At 41.0% G+C, this 19,408-nt stretch overlaps 1 protein-coding gene across 1 annotated transcript in view; it reads right to left on the bottom strand.

Annotated features, from left to right (window-relative positions):
• LOC127197402 (murinoglobulin-1-like) overlaps positions 1-19,408 on the bottom strand; it is a 342,405-nt gene that overhangs the window by 39,292 nt on the left and 283,705 nt on the right. The window contains exon 5 of the mRNA XM_051155299.1: positions 122-290. Coding sequence (XP_051011256.1) covers positions 122-290 — 169 coding nt within the window. The remainder of the gene's footprint in view (positions 1-121; positions 291-19,408) is intronic.

Genomic DNA, 19,408 nt, shown 5'->3' with positions numbered 1-19,408 from the left:
CTAGAGTTAGATGAAACCCAGCCTTACATATTTGGAACTCAATTTGTTCAAAACCACTCATCCCATGGTAACTGGAAACTCATGGCATCCGCTTTTTCTCGCCAGTCTTCCTGATACCTACCAAATTCTTCCACAGTGAAGGGGTGCTGTTTCTTCACTCTTGATTGGTTTAGTATCACTATCTTGTAGGATCCCTGGATGGGCTCTGATGACAGGCTGAAAGACAGTTGCTTGAACCCGTTCTCTGTGTTGATATCCCGCCACTGCATAATTCGGTTCATCTTTGGATCCTGTGAACCAGGTTGGAAATTGTCTTAGTCATTAAAGTACTAAGTACAACACATCTCATGGTGGCAATGTGCTCATGATGGAAGCATTTGGGAGCTTGCTAGTATTCTATTGGGGAAAGAAAAAATAAAGATAATGTGGGATATAACAAACCAGTTATCTTGAATGGCAGAAGGTTACTGACCCGTACTACAACATTCAAATATCAAGTTACTTCTAGTGGATTGATTTCTCTCTAAATATGAAACATTTAAGTTTCTTACCTCGATGTAAGCCAGAGGAAACTGAAATGAAAGGAAAGACAATGTTAGTTTAGAACAGGGCATCAGGACCCCTATGGTAAATCTGTCTGCAAAATATTTATGTTATGATTCATATCAGTAGCAAAATTACCTTTACGAAATAATAATAAAAATAATTTTATGGTTGGGGTCACAACAACATAAGGAATTATATTAAACAGCCACAGTATTAGGAAGGTTGAGAACCACCGTGTTAGAAATTTCCCACATACAACAAATTCCATAGATGTATAAACTGGGCTTTAGGACATGAATTTCAGCCAGAATTTGATGAACTTAATATCCTGTAACAAAGTTAATATAAAACCAACTAACTACCATGGAGACATTTTAAGTGTATGTTCTAGAATTATTTGAGTCACACAAAACACTCCATGGGGAAATGAAACTGTGGGGCATTATCAGTGCGATTTCTCTGATCTGCTTTCAGACACACCCTGGACTTTCACAGTGTGGAGATTACAGAATTTTGTTGTTCAGATCAGGAATATTTGTAGTGTGAAGTAGGGTTATTCATTTAAAATATATCCATTCACAATGTATAACTTGGGGGTGTCCTGGGCAAGGCACTGGCTTCCCATTTCTTGTCTATTGAGCAACAAAGGGATTAGCATGTGTACTCAATATACACCTCCTGAACACAGTTCAACAGAACAAACTCCTGCCTGACTCCTGCCTGAGAAATACCAAGAAGAAAAGGGCTCAATAGCTGCTCTTGCTTCAGAGGAGAATTGCTGCTGATTAGGGCAAGAGCTGCATGTTCAGGGGTTTTGCAGGCGACATGTTTCTGGTTGGTTAGATGAAGTCTATACAGTAAAGACAGACAATGGCAAGGTCATTAAAGGTTCTGTAGTAACTGAGATGTCTGAAGAGGCAAACTTGTTTTAGGTGAGCACAAGTTTAAAGAAGACAGCCATAGCAGCATGTGGTGGTGCAAGCCTGTAATACCAGCCCTTGGGAAAGCAGAGGCAGGTGGATCTCAGTGAGATTGAGGCCAGCTTAGTCTACAAAGCAAGTCCAGGACATCTAAAAATATACAGGGAAACCCTGTCTGGAAAAGAAGAAGAAGAAGAAGAAGAAGAAGAAGAAGAAGAAGAAGAAGAAGAAGAAGAAGAAGAAGAAGGAATGACATAGATGTAATCAAAGCACAGGTGCACTTCGAGGGGCAGAAAGTTTAAGCAGGGATGAGTGTGTGGGATGGGAGAGATGGGAGGGGAATGTGAGAGAGACAACATGGCTATGAAAAAGCCATGTAGAAACTTACTGCTTTGTAAACCTATTTAAAAAACCTATGTTAAGACACTCATTTTAGTGTGACCTGATCCCAAGACAGTAGTCACTCTCTGTTTTCTGCTGATCTTTCTTTGTGTGCCTTATTTCTTGACCTTCTGAACAATTTGGCACTTAGGACCAATGCCTTCCTCTCTTTTTTGGTCTTACTCTAACTTTTAAGTACTGATAAAGCAGAAGACAGTACAAGCTGCAGTTTGAATTTTATAAGATGTAGATGAAGCAATTTAAAAAAAAAACCAAAAGGACATATTTGTTGACTAAAACATTGCTCTTTAAAACCATTGCTCAAGTACTTGATCCAGACAGACATGTTCGTGGCACATGCCTTATTTTTTTAAAAATTTTTTATTAATTTATTTGGCACATACTTTAATACCAGCAGTCAGGAGGCAGAGGCAGGTGGAGCTTTATGAACTCAAGGCCAGCCTGGTCTACATAGAGAATTCCAGGCCAGCAAGAATTACATGGTAAAAACCTGTCTTAAAAAAAAGTCAATTGACACTGCAACGTATCAAATTTGTGAAGTAAGAAATTTTTACAAAATTCTTACATATGTTATAATTTTATATCTTTCTGAAGGCTCTGGCCTATATGGCCAGCAAAGAACTATGAGTGAAGAGGTAAGATTGTTACTATCAAACTAAGGAACTAAAAATTAAACCAGTGCCTGGTAGATAGACAGATAGAAAGAGATGCCACAAACAGATAATTAAAATGGTGGAATTCTGGCTCCTCATTCACACTCCTGATCTGAGACAGAGGCCTAAAGGCTCTACCTCTTAGTACTGGGGATAATATCTGCAGTGAGCCGATCTCACATGTGCAAGACCAAGACCAGGACAACTTTACCCTAAAGTCTTGGTCTTTGTTGAAAATGATCAACCATATTTTAAGAAGAAAGACCTCTCAAAGATCCTTAAAGACCCCACCTAGCCTTTAGAAAGAGACAGGACTCCCAGACCCCCTCTGTAGAGGGTCTTCTCTCCCATGTGCCTGCACTGTGTATTTCCTCACCTCTAATGAAAGCCTTTCTTCCATGGCTGACTCTGCCCATTGTGTTCAAGGTTTTTCCTGCCTTTTAATTCTCTAATTGGGAGAAAAATGAACCCTACATAATAGTAGCAAGATCACTTTATATCCAACACTCAAAAGGTATTGGATTTGAAGATAAGTCATTTTGACTAATGAACTCAGCACGATTGACTTGGAAAAAAATAATGGGATACATAGAAAAATCTTAATTGCACTGAAAATGAACACAACAAATTATAAATTCTATAAACTCCATTCATTGATGAAAACTATGGTTTGAGGAATAAGTCAACTAAGAAATCCAGTAAGCCTAAGAAGAACATTGTAATTAGGAAACCTATAAAAGGAAATCTAAACTAATGGGTAGATATTATGTGTACTAGACAGAAACATTTGTTATTAAATGATTCACACCCACCAAATCAATAGATGGTGTTAATATCTCAATCACATTTCCAAGGCTGATTGTAGTGTTGAAACCTGATAGTAAAGTCAACATAAAACATCCAGGAGAAGTTGATGAAATTCTGAAGAAAGGATTAATTCATGGAAGTGAATTTACCCTAAATAAAAACGAAAGGGCTATAACTATTATGAAACTGGGTGGTGAAAAATGGGAGGGAGAGGCAGTTGGTAATGTGCTAACTGCTGGAATATAAGGACTTGTTTCTCATGTGCAAAATCCACATAAAAAGCAGACACAAGTTCCTGCTGTAGTCTTAGGTGGAGAAGCAAAGAAAGACAGCTTTTGTGGGTTACTGGCCTGGCAGCCTAGCGTGCTCATCAAGGCCCAGGCTAGTGAGAGACTCTGACTCAGAGCCCAAGGTATATGGCACCTCAAAACTCACATCCTAAGATTGTCTTCTGGCTAGCATACATATGTGTACACACACACACACACACACACACACACACACACACACACACACGGGCACACAGTTGAACGTGTAACACACAGTGACACACAAAGTATTAGGAAATGAGTTAAGGAGGTGAGTCAACACTATGGTGGTTTAATAGCAATGGCTCCCATAGACTCATGTGTTTGAATGTTTGGCTCATAGAGAGTGGCACTATTAGGAAGTGCATCCTTGTCAGAGTAAGTGTGGTTTTGTTGGAGGAAATGGGTCACTTTGAGGGCAGGTCTCTGAGGTCTCAAATGCTCAAGCTAAGCCCAGGGTGCACACAGTCTTCTGCTGCTGGCAGATCAAGATGTAGAACTCACAGCTCCTTCTCCAGCACCATGTCTCCCTGCACATCATCATGCTTCTTGCCACAATGATAATGGACTAAACCTCTGAAACTGCAAACCAGACCCAGTGAAATGTTTTATATATATACAAGAGTTGTCATGGTCATGGTGTCTCATCACAGCATTAAAACCCTAATTAAGACAACAACCTACATGGGAAACTTTACAGTGTCATAAGATTACAGAGATAAGTGATTAGGATTGCCCAACAGAACCATACACATGTGTATATATTTTATGAAGGATGGAACTAGAAAAAGTCATCCCCAGGGAGGAAATCCAGACCCAGAAAGGCAAACGTGATGTGTACTCACAGTGTGTGTTAGCTGTAAAGTATAGGATGGAACTAGAAAAAGTCATCCCCAGGGAGGAAATCCAGACCCAGAAAGGCAAACATGATGTGTACTCACAGTGTGTGTTAGCTGTAGTGTAAAGGATGCTCGTACTGCAGTCTACAGACCCAGAGAGGCTAAACAAGGAGGGCTTTAGGGGGGAAGAATGGATCCCCATAGGAAGGGAAAACAGTAGTTTTTGCCAGTGGACTCAGGGAGGGTGGGGTTGGAAACTGGAGAGATCAGGGAAGGGAGGGAGGAAAGGAGAGTAAGAATATGGGGAGAGATAACAGGAATAGGGGGCCATCCATGGGGCGATGTGGAAATCTAGTACAGTGGAAACTTCCTTGACTCTATGAGGGTGATCTTAGTGAGGGCTCCTAATAATGAAGATTTGAAGTCTGAACTGGCCATCTTCTGTAACCAGCAAGACTCCCATTGGTGGGACTGGGACAGTAACCCAGCCACAAAACCTTCAACCCAAAACCTGTCCTCCCTACAAGATGTGCTGGGGCAGTCATGACTCAGAGCTTGTGGGAGTTGCCAACCAATGAACAGTCTATGTTGAGGCCCAAGCCATGAGAGGAAGCCTGTGCCCCATACTGCCTGGATGGTAAGGAATTAGAAGCTGGATGGCTCAGAGACCAAGGGTAGAACCAAAATAGGACTGACAAAAAAGGGGGGGTCACGAAATTATTTCTAATGATAGTCTTCTACACTCATAGGATTAGTACCTAGCCCAGTCATCATCAGAAAGGCTTCCTCTAGTAGCCAATAGGAACAGATATAGAAACCCAGTGTCAAACAACAGAGCTCAGAGAACCCCCCCCAGAAGAGGGGACACCAGAGGTGTGAAGGGCACCAGGAGCGGACCACCTCCACTATCAACTAAACAGGATTCATAGGGCCTCAGAGACTGAAGCGACCATAATGGAGGCTGCTGGGGCCTGTGTGTGGCCCCCTGCATACATGCTGTGGTTTTTTAGCTTGGGATTATGAAGCACTCCTAACAGTGGGAGTGGGTGTATTTCAGACTCTTTTGCTTGCTCTTGAGTCACTTTTCCTCCTACTGGGCTGCCTAGTGTAATTGCATCTTGTTATACCCTGTTCGGTTGATATCACTGGGTAGGCTTCTCTTTTCTGAAGGGAAATGGATGTGAAGCAGAAAGGAGTTTACGGGGGAAGACTGGCAGAAGTGGAGAGAGGGGAGGCTGCAATCTGGATGATTTGTATAAAGGGAGAATAAATAGTAGAAAAGAGAAAAAAGATACTTGGCAAAATTACACAACAGATTAGTGGGTAAATAGAATCTTTACACTCTCCAACAGATAGCATCTATTGTAATTTGTTATTTGTAAAGGACAAGTTAAATAAAAGTGGATTTCTATTTTCTGTAATTTTTAACTGGTTTTTTGAAAACTTTGTATAGTGTTTTGTGATATTATTCACGCCTTCCCACAACTCATACCAGATCTCTCTCTCTCTCTCCTTCTCTCTTCTCTGTCAGTAGTTTCAATTTGTGCTGCCCATATATCCTTGGCTATGTGTACTTCCACTGGAGTATGATTGACTTATCAGGGTCTATACTCTTAAAGACAGCTGACTTTCTCTTAGTAGCCTTCAGCTAACAACAGCTCCTCCAGGGGTGGGTCTTCATGTGCATCTCTAATCTCCGTGGTAGGGTTTGGCCTGGCTTAACATTTCCATGCTTGTGCATGCTAACACAATTGTAAGTTCATACATGGAGCTGCTATGCTGTTTTTAGAGGATGGTTTCCTCATATTTATTCTGTTTCCTACAGGATTCACCTCAGGCTCTTATAGTTTTTCCTTCCTTTCTAACACAGTAATCTATGGTCTTTTTTGGAGGAGAGGATGTGATTTAGTGCACAGTTTAGGCTTTCACATTCTACAGTCAAGATTGTACTGACTGGAACAATCATCCCTACTGGCTAGCTTTCTTCGAGCTGGAAGGTGTTATGCACACTACCAGAAGAGGAAAATAATCATCAGTCTCACCCAGCTGTGAACTGTATCAACTGTGAGAACCACTGGCCTGGCAAGATATGCTCACTGGTGTCATGGTAGCACAAATGCCATGGAAGTAAACGACCAATTTAAGATGAACTACACACTTGATATAATTATAGGGCCACAGACCTGTGGTTAGACATGTCATAGGTCCCAGGGTAACCCATTATTATTATGCTGCTACAAGACATAATATGAAGCCAACTGTCACTGGTTTATCTTTATACTTATGGAAAAAAAACATCTCCCATCCTCCATCAGAGAAGCTCCTATTTATAATAGAGAGTAAATAACTTAGATACTGACCACTTGTCTAGATGCAGAAGACAAGTGACTGTAAAATGCAATTTTATTCTTAAAAGGTTCATTTAGAGAAGGAGTCAAATGTTAAACACTAAGTTATAAAGATAATAGAGATGATGTGATGAATACCCTGATTAGGCTAGGAATGGAATTCTTTAGGATGCACAAATTAACAGAAACTACAAAACAAATGACAGAAGTACATCATCAAACTAAAAGGTTCTGTACAGTAAAATCTCCATGAAGTAAAAAGCAAACCCTGAGACAATCAACCAATAATAGAATGCAAAATAAGGTCTTTCCCATATACAGAAGACACAGAATGCCCTATGGCAAATGAGCAAGTGGCATAAATTGGCAAAAGAGCAGAACAGAAAACAAGACCAATTCATACCTTAACAAGGGGCTGGAAATGAAATTATTGCAGTAACATTTCATCATGGTAAACCCACCAATGCCCACAAGTAAAAGACTCACCAATGTATTCAGGGGGCGTAGATTTTTATCCATAGAGATAACCCGAAAGTTGACTGGGAAAAAAAGAGAGGGAGAATGTTCTAGTGAGGTCCAGAGCCCTAGGCCTTCTCTGTGCCACATTCAGGATGGCATTGTAATTCCTTTGCCCACCATGGAGCTTCATACCTGTCTGTCCTGGCTTGTACATTGGTTTGTCTGTCTGGACAAAGTCAACATTTTCTGTGTTCTTCACCAGCACAATCATCTTTCTGTTTAACTCATGGTGATATCTTCGGATGTCAACAGAGAGTTCCACCTTCTTGACAGGAAGGGAAGCCCCATGGAGCTGAGAATGAGAAGAAAACAAGACCCTTCATTGTCTGACCCTATGCAGTTCTTAGATTTCCTATTTCACTTCATCCCCTTCCACATCACAGGAAGGAGATGGAGGTGGGAGGGTCCATTAGTTTCTGTTTAAGTATTATGTGGAAGGTAAAAAGTGTCAGAAAAAAGTATAAAAAAGAAAACACATTTTATGTACACATCAATGTAATCAACAAAACCACAGTATTTTTATGGGGTAAATATGATCTTGATTAAAAATTACTCTAACTCTGAAACTGAGATAGAGGGAAAGACAATATATTAGTTGTTTATGAGATTATATATTAAGGGTGGTAAGAATGATGTCTTGAAGATAGGTCCTGAAGAAGCCAAGCAATTACTTGGGATACCAATTACACCAAGGAGATGTGGTGCTTATTAGTTGGAGAGCTATTTGAAAGTTTGTATTTTTCTGTTAGAAAGTACTATGAGCTGGCAAAATCCTCCTTCCCCTGGGTCGTAGGATTTTTGAGGGAAATGTTTCTTCCCATTATGGATTGGAAAAACCTATGATGTTTGTTTATTGGATACAAGTTCTAAGTTTCTATTGTCTTGAAGTCACAGATATGTTTCTCAGTTAATATTCTTTATAGAAATATCTATGTATATCATATGTGCATACTCACACAAACATATACATCAATACATAAAACAAATTGGAACAGGTATCTAGTACTCACAGTGAAAGAAACACAGTGGAACATGTCCTTGTCAACCACAAGCCCATTGAAGAGGTTTATGCTTCCCTGGCTAGACTGCAGGGAGGCGCTTACAGTCACCATATCATTCACATGGAAGAAATGGAGGCAGATTTTCTCAGGGGTCTCAGTGTGGAGTTGGAATGGGACCAGCACCATATACTTCCTGGAAAGAAAGAAGTTCAGGCCAGCTGATGACAGATCTCATTGTGCACGATGTAGTTTCATCACAATAATCATTGTCATCCACTTGTCTACTGCCTGAGATGGCAGGTCGATAGCATGACAGCAGGGTGGCATGAGGGTTATCAGTTTTTGTAGTGCTAACAATGCAGCTTCAACAATGGTATCCACCAAGTCAGGTTTTAATGACATATAGTGCCTATACTAAACAGCCAGTTCTAGGTGGCTTTTATTTTCTCCTAATGATAATATAGGAAGAATAACTGTTCTTTTAAAAAAAATGTATCAGGATAGTTCTTCCTCTTGTTTTTTTTTTTACCATTTTTTATTTTTGAAAAATAACTCTGTACCCTGTTTTTACTTTTGGATGCTCCCTGAACCTAAGATTTATAATGGGACTGTGAAATTCAGAGTTGCATAATTTACCCATGTTACACTTGAGCAAGTGCCAAAGGCTGTTTGTAAGATTACTCTCTATCTTTCCCTAGCATTAGAGCTTTTGTTTCCAACCAGGAGTCAATCTAACCCTTCAGTGGGATATCACACTATACAAAAATATCACCAGGTTGTTTTTATTTTTACCACTGTAAATATATTTTTCTAATCACAAAAACAAAAAAAGTCACTCTACAATTTAACTCTAATAATGTTCATATTTTAGACACCAAATAGCAAGTTTTATCCAAGGTCTTTGATCCTAACAAGAGCGTTAATTTAGGACACAAACATACACAGTGTTCTGGTGTGCCGAAAGTCTTACCTGTACCAAGGTTAAACTATAGGCTACAGATTTCCAACCCACAGTTCCAACAATTTGGATGCTTATTTTGAAAGTGGTTAAACAGTTTCAACACATAAGAATGTTTCTGATCGCTGGGATTCTGGGTACTACTGGTATCTGAGAGGAATGCTATTCTAAATCACATGGCACCTCAGTGTAGTAACACTGATTGCTTTAGAGCTGGAAAGGAAAAGATTACATAGAACCAAGTAGTACCAAAGTTGGAAAACATATATACAATAATTATTTGTTAATTAAAAAGCAAACAGAATTTAGCAAGGTGTGTAGGATAAGGGAGTGTGAAAGAAAATGATTTGTTTTTGACAGGAAGAGGAATGCTATGAAGAGGGCCTTGGTGGTACTCACAGATCTCCAAAGTATGAGGAAGCAGAAGGCAGGAAGGCAAGAAGAACTGAAATGAGACATGACATGTGCTGTCTGTTCTTCCACATGGTGTAGGAAGAAAGCACAAGAGGACAGGGCTTCTGTGTCCTCTTCCTTAACACTGTTTCCAGAGACTCCCCCAGTCCACAGTAGTCTATTTATGAGTGTTATTTATAAACAGGAAGCTCCACCCAAGGTGTCCCTATAGAAAAGTGGACTGTTTTTTTTGCAAGAGTTCCCTGTCAGTGTCACTGTGTTCAGTGGTGGCCTCGGTACAACTCAAATAGGTTACAACAGCCTCAGGAAAGGTGCCAGATGGTGGGTGGTGTTGGTAAAGGTTCAAGGCCGTGGAAACCCCATACCACAGACAGAATAGCTTAGTCTGCCTTAGAACAGACCTTCTCAGTCTTAATGACCAGGACATCCTTGCAGTAGAGGGTTGCATGATGTTTACCACCTCACTGCTTCTACTCACCTAGAATGTAGTAGCACTACCTGGGACGTGATGTTTCCATTCCTCTCTTTCCTCATTTGAGAGAAACTAGAGTAGTCTAGGCTGGAAATTGTCAAATTTCCTGTCTCTGATCATTCAAGCATCTATTCTTCTTGGTCTCATGTGTAAAAAGGGGGGTATTGTGGCTACTGGGAAAGAGAAAACCCTCACCTCTTATAAGTCAGTATGCCTAAAGCTTCTGGGTTAGGACAGGAGTCCACAAATCTCGTGTGGAGACACACTCTTGAAGTCTTATCACTATTACAAATGTAACCTGGGCAACTAAAGGTGGCTGCTTCAAATGCTGAGGTGAGTAATATTTGGGCTACAACTCAGTTCCTTTGGAAGGACATTACAATATGAGTTGGGAAGCACATCAGCATTTTCTACTCTAGATCATAGGGATGCATATTTCTGTAACGATCCTCTGGCAATGGCTTGATAAGATGGTTGCATAAGATAAATCATTATAATATTAAGGAATTAAGTAAACAGAAAGAACACACTAGAAGGGCATGTAGGGTAAGCATGTAAACATTTGAAAAAAGAAACAGAGCTTCTGTATTCATTGACTGACCTCTGAACCCTAGTTGACCATAAATAGGAAGCCTCACTGACCCCTGGACTGGACCCTGTTCTCCAAATTCCATGGAAAAAATTATTTTCTTCTTCATCTTAACTCCCCACTCTTCATTTTATTATTATTATTTTTTGAGCACGACAATGGATGGCCTCAAATTCCTGTAGGCTATGGTAGAAGTGATAGAGATAGAAATATGAATGGGATCTAACAACACAGGTAATATAAAATGGCCAGGCATGCTATCTGAGATGGTTCATAACACAGGCTCAGAACTCACAGAGACCTTCTTGTTAGAAAACACAAATGCCACACTGGCCTCCTAAAAGTTTTCCAGTAGAAACAAAAGGCAGGGTATAGATCTGAGACTTGAGAAAGCATATAGAAATGACTAGAGACCAGAGAAACACTGGCATTTCTGAAAGAGAAGAACATCATTGGAATAATGATGCTGAGGTAGGCCCAAACTTAAATATAAGAGAGCTCATGAAAAAAACTTGGAGTAGAACATTAAATAATTTAAGTAATGAAAGGATATAAACAATGCTGTTCAGGACAATAGCTTATCTGTTGCTCTGAAAGCATGGCCAAAAGCCGAGAAACCCTATAGATGGCTGGTACTCTAATCTAGGTATGCTGTGATGGTGTCCAAACTGAAAGATTAGGAGTTAAACCAACTCCCTGGTAGGCAGACAGATCGGGAAGGGACTACAGCTAGGTTAAAAAAAAAGGGGGTGAACCTCTAAGATGACTGCCTTATTTCTTAATATGCTGGGTAGGAATCACCCCCATAACCTTATAGATTTGAGTGCTTGGTCACCAGGGACTTGAACTGTTTGAAAAAACTAGAAGAATTAGGAAGTGTGACCTTGTTGGGGGAAGGCCCATGCCAGTCTCTCTGTCTCTGTCTCTTTCTGTCTCTCTGTCTCTGTCTCTGTCTCTCTCTCTCTCTCTGTCTCTCTCTCTCTCTAGAGAATAGGTCTTTGGGAACAGGGATTCTTGAAGGATTGGTGGGTAGAAGATAAGGCGAGTTTACACACAGAGAAACTCATGAAAAAGTTTGCATCTGAGTGTATTTTTCAAGCAAGAAGTCTAGGGTTATATACTTTGTTCCTTCTGAAACAGAGGCTGGTATTTGGCTACATTTTCCCATGTAATAAGTTCAAGGATATCAGAGAAGCATTTTTGGCATAAGCAGTACAAGGTACAGATAATGTCATAATTTGAATTACAACTTTAAATGAAGCAGTACAAGGTATAGAATGCACATTAACAAATGTCATCACTCTTAATCAATTAGCTTGGTATCAGTACACAGATGCATTCCTCATCAAAGGTCAGTGCTCTGTTACTAATTATTTTGCCCAGCACCTGGTGCTGATGTCACCAGAATCAAGATAAATTTTTGAAACACTCTGTTTCTTGGTAAATGTCACGAGATAGTACCAAATGGCTAATTTTTAACTATGTTTCTTTGATAAGTGGAGAAGACCAGTGGAGCTTGATGATGAACTTTAAGCTTGACCAGTCCCTGGCTGCAGTCCTGTGTTAGCAACGCCACATAACAAGGTGCATACCTGAAATAGGTCCTGACTTGGAGTGAAGTTTAAGAAATAGGATAGAGGGAATGACGTTTTTAGAAATAGGATACAGGGACAGTTCCAAGATGACAGTGGCTATCACACAGTGTATCTGATCTACTGCATGGAGACCAGGCTTGAGGGAGCCACAGAATGCTAGAACTAGAGAACACTAGATGAGCGGGGTTTGCCACAGTGCAGACCATACAGCAGGCCTAGGCCCCAGGTCGAGCAGCACCCACGGAGTCCCTTAACCCGCTCTCCAGATGCAGAAATGGATCCCATGGGACTTGCGTATAAAGCTGGAACTCAGTGTGTGGGACAGTGGCACATTGGAGCTCCAGGTCTAGGGAAGTCTCAGAGGAACAGGTGAAACAGTCCTTGGAACACCCCCACCACCAGTCTGTGGAGGGCCCCAAGGCTGAATGGAAGCCCAGGCAGTGGGGATCACATAGTGCAGCCAGAGTGTGTGCAGACCACGGTTGGAATGGTTCCAAATTGGTGCCAGAACAGCAGACCGAGCCAGCAGACTTGCGCATATAGAACCAGGCTTGGACAGTTCCCATGGCCTGGAAGGATCTCCCGTGCACTCTTGAGAGGTTAGATAGACCTGAGGTGTTTATACTTTGGTCTGAAAGGCAGGTAGAAGTCAGTGGTTCAGATCCAGGCAGAGACTTGACTGTAGGGCCACAGGGGAACGCATGCAGCTGAGAACAATTGCCCATCCAGGGTGCATACCGTCTGTGATATGAAGTGGATCCTGTATGTGGGCCACCTGTGCCTGCAGACTCAGGAAGATAGCACCCAGCCTGGACAGTGCCCATAGCCAGGCAGGATCTCCTATGCTTTTGGAAGAGGCTGAACAGCCCTGAGGTGTCTATACTCAGGTCTGAAAAGCTGTTGCAACTCAGTGGGTCTGATCTGGGCAGGAACTTAACTGTGGGGCCGTCGGGAAGCACTGGCTGCTGGGAGCAACCGGCTTAGCCAGAACACATGCCACCTGAGGTCTGGGCCCCAATACAACTGGTTTGAATTACAGTAGTAGCTTGAAAGGGAACAGGCATAGCCTACCTCTGCTGACCCAGTCTGGAGCCTAAGGTGTAGAGCAAAGTCTCAAGGAGGAGAAACCAGGTCACCTGCCTGTTCCAGGGAAGAACACTCTTATCCCCACAGGCAAGGGCACAGGACCTATAATCACTCACCAACTATCCACTCTCAACAACCAGTGAAGGACACCAGAAACTACCTCCCAACATCAGAGACAGCAAAATGACTAAAGGACAGCAGAAGAACACAAACAACAAAAACCAAAACCATTCGGCATCTACAGATCCCAACTCTCCCAAAGAAAGCAACCGAGAGAACCCAAAGAGAATCGAAATATAAGAAAATGACCTCAAATTTTTAATAATCAAGATGATAATGAAAGAAATGTGCAAAATCTATAAACAAATGCAGGAAAATGCAACCAAATACATTGCAGACATAAAAGAGACCAAAGAGAGGTACCGGAAGAAATTTAGGAGAATACAAACAGATGAAAGAGATCAATAAATCAGTTCAAGTTCTGAAGATGAAAATGGAAACTATTACAAAAGCACAGACAGAAGAAAAACGGGATTGAGAGGCCTTAAAGAAGAAAGCAGACAATATAGAGGTGGCCTTCTCTAACAGAATCCGAGAAATTGAGGAACAAATCTCTGGACTACAAGACACAATCGTAGAACTCGAAACAACATTAAAGAAAATTCTATATCTGAAAAATTCCTGACACAAAACATCCAAGAAATCAAGGACACCATTAAAAAGCGAAACCTGCGAATAATAGGCATTAAGGAAAGAGAAGACACCCCACTCAAAGGCCCAGACAATATCTTTAACAAAATCATAGAAAGAAATTTCCCCAATTTGAAGAAATAGATGCATATATAAACATACAAGAGGCCTAAAGAACACCAAATGGAATAGACCAGAAAAGAAAATCTTTCTGCCACATAATAATAAAAACACAAAATATACGAAACAAAGAAAAATATTAAAAGCAGGAAGAGAAAAAGGCAGAGTAATATACAATGGAAAACCTATCAGAATTACACCTGACTTCTCAGCAGAGACCATTAAACTCCAGAAGGGCCCCTAAAGAGGTCCTGCAAACCCTAAGAGACCATAGATGCCAGGCCAGACTGCTATACCCAGCGAAACTATCAATAACCATTGATGGGGAAAACAAAATATTCCATAAAAGAAACAATTTCAAATAGTACCTACTTCAAAGGCATATATGACACAAAATTTGAAAATCTAAGGGAAATGGACAATTTTCTTGATCGATTCCACTTACCAAAATTGAATCAAGATCAGATAAACAAATTGTATAGACCTATTTCTCCTACAGAAATAGAAGCAATCATTGATAGTTTCCCAACAGCAGCAGCAGCAGCAGCAACAACAACAGCAACAACAACAACAACAACAACAAGCGCGGGACCAGATGGCTTAAGTGCAGAATTCTACCAGACCTTCAAGAAGAGTTAATGCCGATACTCTTCAAGCTTCACCAAAATACAGAAATGGATGGAACATTTCATTATTCATTCTATGAGGCCACCGTCCCATTGATACCTAAACACCACAAAGACACAACAAAAAAAGAGAATTTCAGACCAATTTCTCTTATGAACATTGACGCAAAGATACTCCATAAAATACTCACAAAATGATTACAAGAACATATCAAAGATATCATTCACTATGACCACGTAGGCTTCATTCCAGGCATGCAGAGATAGTTTAATGTACGGAAATCCATCAATGTAATCCTCCATATAAACAAACTGTTCATGGACCAGGAGAATTAACATAGTAAAAATGGCCATCTTACCAAAAGCAATATACAGATTCAGTGCAATCCCTACAAAATACCTACACAAGTTTTTAAACACATTGAAAGATCAATTCTCAATTTTATATGGAAAGACAAAAAGCCCAGATTAGCTAAAACAATTCTATACAAGAAAAGATCGTCTGGAAAAATCTCCATACCTGATCTCAGCCTGTACTATAGAGCAACAGTAATTAAAACTGCATGATACTTGCACAGCAATAGGCTGGTTGATCAATGAAATCAAATGGAAGACCCAGAAATTATTTCACACACATATAGTCACTTGATTTTTGACAAAGAAGCCATATCTATTCAATGGAAAAGGGATATGTTCTTCAAAAAATACTGCTGGTATTACTGGATGTCTACATGTAGAAAAATGCAATTAGACCCATATTTGTCACAATGCACAAAACTCAAGTCCATGTGGATTAAAGACATCAACATAAAAGCAGAGACACTGAATTGGTTAGAGGAAAAAATGGGGAAGAGTCTGGAACACATTGGTGCAGGAGACAACTTTGTGAACAGAACACCAACAGCCCAGGCCTTAAGGTCAACATGTAATAAATGGGACCTCATGAGGCTGAGAAGCTTCTGTAAGGCAGGAGACACTGTCAACAGAACAAAGCAACAGCCTACAGAATGGGAAAAGATCTTCACCAACCCTACATATGACGAAGGTGTAATATCCAAACTATATAAAGAAGTCAAGAAACTAAACATCACCAAAACAAATAACCCAATTGAGAAATGGGGCGCAGAACTAAACAGAAAATTCTCAACAGAGGAATATCAAATGGCTGAGAAATATGTAAAGAAATGCTCAACGTCTTTAGTCATCAGAGAAATGCAAATCAAAACAACTCTGAGATTCCATTTTACATCCATCATAATGGCTAAGATAAAAAATTCAAGCAACAGCACATACTGGTGAGGATGTGGAGAAAGAGGAACACTCCTTCATTGATGGTGGGAATGCAAACTAGTACAGACTCTTTGGAAACCTATCTGGTGCTATCTCAGAAAATGGGAATAGGGCTTCCTCAAGACCCAGCTATTCCACTCCTTGGAATATACCTAGAAGATGCTCCAGCACACAACAAGAAAATTTACTCAACCATGTTCATAGCAGCCTTATTCATAATAGCCTGATTTTGGAAACAGCCTAAGTGTCCCTCAGTAGAAAATTGGATAAAGAAACTGTGGCATATTTACACTACTGGAATACTACTCAGCTATCAAAAACAAGGAATTCCCAGAATTTGTGGACAAATGGATTTAACTAGAAATGATCATAACGAGTGAGTTCACCCAGGAGCAGAAAGAGTCAAATGGTATATACTCACTTATATCTGCACACTAGCCCAAGGGGCATGTCCCATTAAAATCTTCACTTACCAGGAAATTGGGACAGAGGGGAGGACATCCTATTGGGACTCTAGATGAGAGAAGCATGGGAGAATGGGGAAATAGAAGGATCCAGAGGGTCCTAGAAACCTAGAAGGAGAATATTATGATGGGCAGATCTGGGCCCAGGTGTCCTGCTTAAACTATGGAACCAGCCAAGGACAGTACATGCCGTAAACTTCAAAGCCTTACTCAGATCTAGCCAATCGACAGGACATCTTCACAGTTGAGGGGAGAGTGGGGTCTGACTTTCACATGAACTCTGGTGCCCCATATTTGACCATGACCCCTGGATGGGGAGACCTGGTGGCACTCAGAGGAAGGATAGCAGGCTACCAAGAAGAGACTTGATACCATATGAGCATATACAGGGGGACGAAATCCCCCTCAGGAACAGTCATAGGGGAGGGCATTAAAGGAAAAATGGAAGGAAGTGAGGAATGGGAGGATACAAGAGATGGGATGATCATTGAGATGTAATATGAATAAATTAATAAATAAAAAGAATGGCCTCCATAGGTCAATGTATTTGAATGATTAATCATTAGATACTACTTGGAAAGACAAAAAGGGTTAAGACTTGTGGCTTTGTGGGAGGAAGTGTGTTACTGGGTGGGTGGAAGTGAGCTTTGAAGTTTCAAAACCCATGAAAGGCTCTGGGTCCCTTTTTCCTCTCTCTCTCTCTCTCTCTCTCTCTCTCTCTCTCTCTCTCTCTCTCTCTCTCTCTCTCTCACACACACACACACACACACACACACACACACAAACACACATACATGCACATACACACACACTCATGCTCACACAAATACACACACACACACACATACACACAAACTTAAGCAAACAATTCAGAAGGCATCAATATGTGGCAGTCTCCTGTCATTTCCATGAAGACATGAATGTCTGATCTGCTCAACTTTCTGCTATTCAGAAAATTACTAAATAGTTCAGTGACCATGAAACTCAGAGACACCAACTGTGGGAGAAAACAGAACATGCATTAGGATTTATTATCCACTTTAATGTTTCAAGTTACATGAGACGATACTAAAACATGAAACAAAACAACAGTGGGAAAAATGCACGAAGGAGATTCCTATTGTAACATAAAACTATTGGATATTTCTAAGGTATAAAGATCAAGAAACACATTTTTCTTGCTTGCCACCCCTCTCTCTTTCTGTCTTTTCAAGACAGGGTTTCTCTGTGTAGCCTAAGCTATCCTAGAATTGCTTTGTAAACCAGGCAGGCCAGGAACTCACAGAGATCCACCTGCCTTTGCCTCCTCAAGTGTTGCTGTAGAGGCAAAATTAATGCCATATCCTATATGTAATTTATATGCTGCAATTAATGATGGTCTGTATGAGAACTTGTCCTCTAAGTGCCCTTCTCCATGTGTTCTGGGAATGACACCTACCAGCACGCTCCAGAAACTCCACTGGAACAATTAAATACAACTAACAGCCAATGATCTTCTGAGATACTTCCCTGCATATTCAGCCTCCTGGACCCAGCCTGCTTGAAGCTCTACATTCCTGAGACTCACAACTTTCCCTGGAGATCTGGCCTCCAACCAACCTGCCTGAAAGACTACATTCCTGAGACTCACGACCCATCACTTATAGCTTTTTCCTTACTTCCCTGTGACCCCCACTCCTAATTACAGTCTTTCCTTATAAACCCATTACCCTTGAAGCTCTGGTATCATTCTCCTATCATGCTGCATCAGGAAGGATAATGATCCAAATCTCTGAGCCTGCAATACAAGACCCTGTGTATTTTACATCAGTATCGAATCCTGGTGGTCTTTTTTGGGAGGTCTCGTGATCTGGGTAATCTCGGCATAAAATTTGGGGGCTTGTCCAGGATACCCCTAGATGCCCAGGAACCCAAACTGAGGGTCCTAGACTGGCCAGTAAGTGTGTGTCCATGTACTTCTGTCTTTTTATGTTATATGGTTTCCCGGTACTTCTGTATCTGTGGCAGCCAGGAATAACTTAGCGGACATGCTGTATCGTCCTGGCTGTGGGAGCCTGTGAAGATGCTCTAGGTCCATCAGGAGGGGCTTTCTGCCCCTTGTCAGGGAGCCCTTCAGAGCCTCATTAGGGGGCCCTTCTGTGTTCATCATGAGGGAGTCTCTGACCTCTGTTAGGGAGGCCTTTGGAGCCTCATCAGGGGCACATCTGTGCCCATTAGGAGGGGTTTTTCTCTCAAGTCCAAGTGGATTAAAGACCTCAACTTAAAATCAGAGACATTAATTCAGTAAGAGGAAAAAGTGGGAAAGAGCCTGGGACACATAGGCACAGGAAACAACTTCCTGAACAGTACACCAACAGCCCAGGCCTTAATGTCAACAATTAATAAATGGGACCTCATGAGGCTGAGAAGCTTCTGTAAGGCAGGAGACACTGTCAGTAGAACAAAGCGACAGCCTACAGACTGGGAAAAAGTCTTCACCAACCCTTCATCTGACAAAGGTTTAATATCCAAAATATATAAAGAACTCAAGAAATTAAACACCACCAAACCAAATAACCCAATTGAGAAATGGGGCTTGGAACTTAACAGAAAATTCTCAACAGAGGAATATCAAATGGCCGAGAAACACTTAAAGAAATGCTCGTCCTCGTTAGTCATCAGAGAAATGCAAATCAAAACAACACTGAGATTCCATCTTACACCCATCAGAATGGCTAAGATCAAAAACTCAAATGACACCACATATTGGCGAGGATGTGGA

The sequence above is a fragment of the Acomys russatus genome, chromosome 13 (genome assembly GCF_903995435.1).
Source record: "Acomys russatus chromosome 13, mAcoRus1.1, whole genome shotgun sequence".
Classification (NCBI taxonomy): domain Eukaryota; kingdom Metazoa; phylum Chordata; class Mammalia; order Rodentia; family Muridae; genus Acomys; species Acomys russatus.
This window is presented reverse-complemented; position numbering and strand designations above follow the sequence as displayed.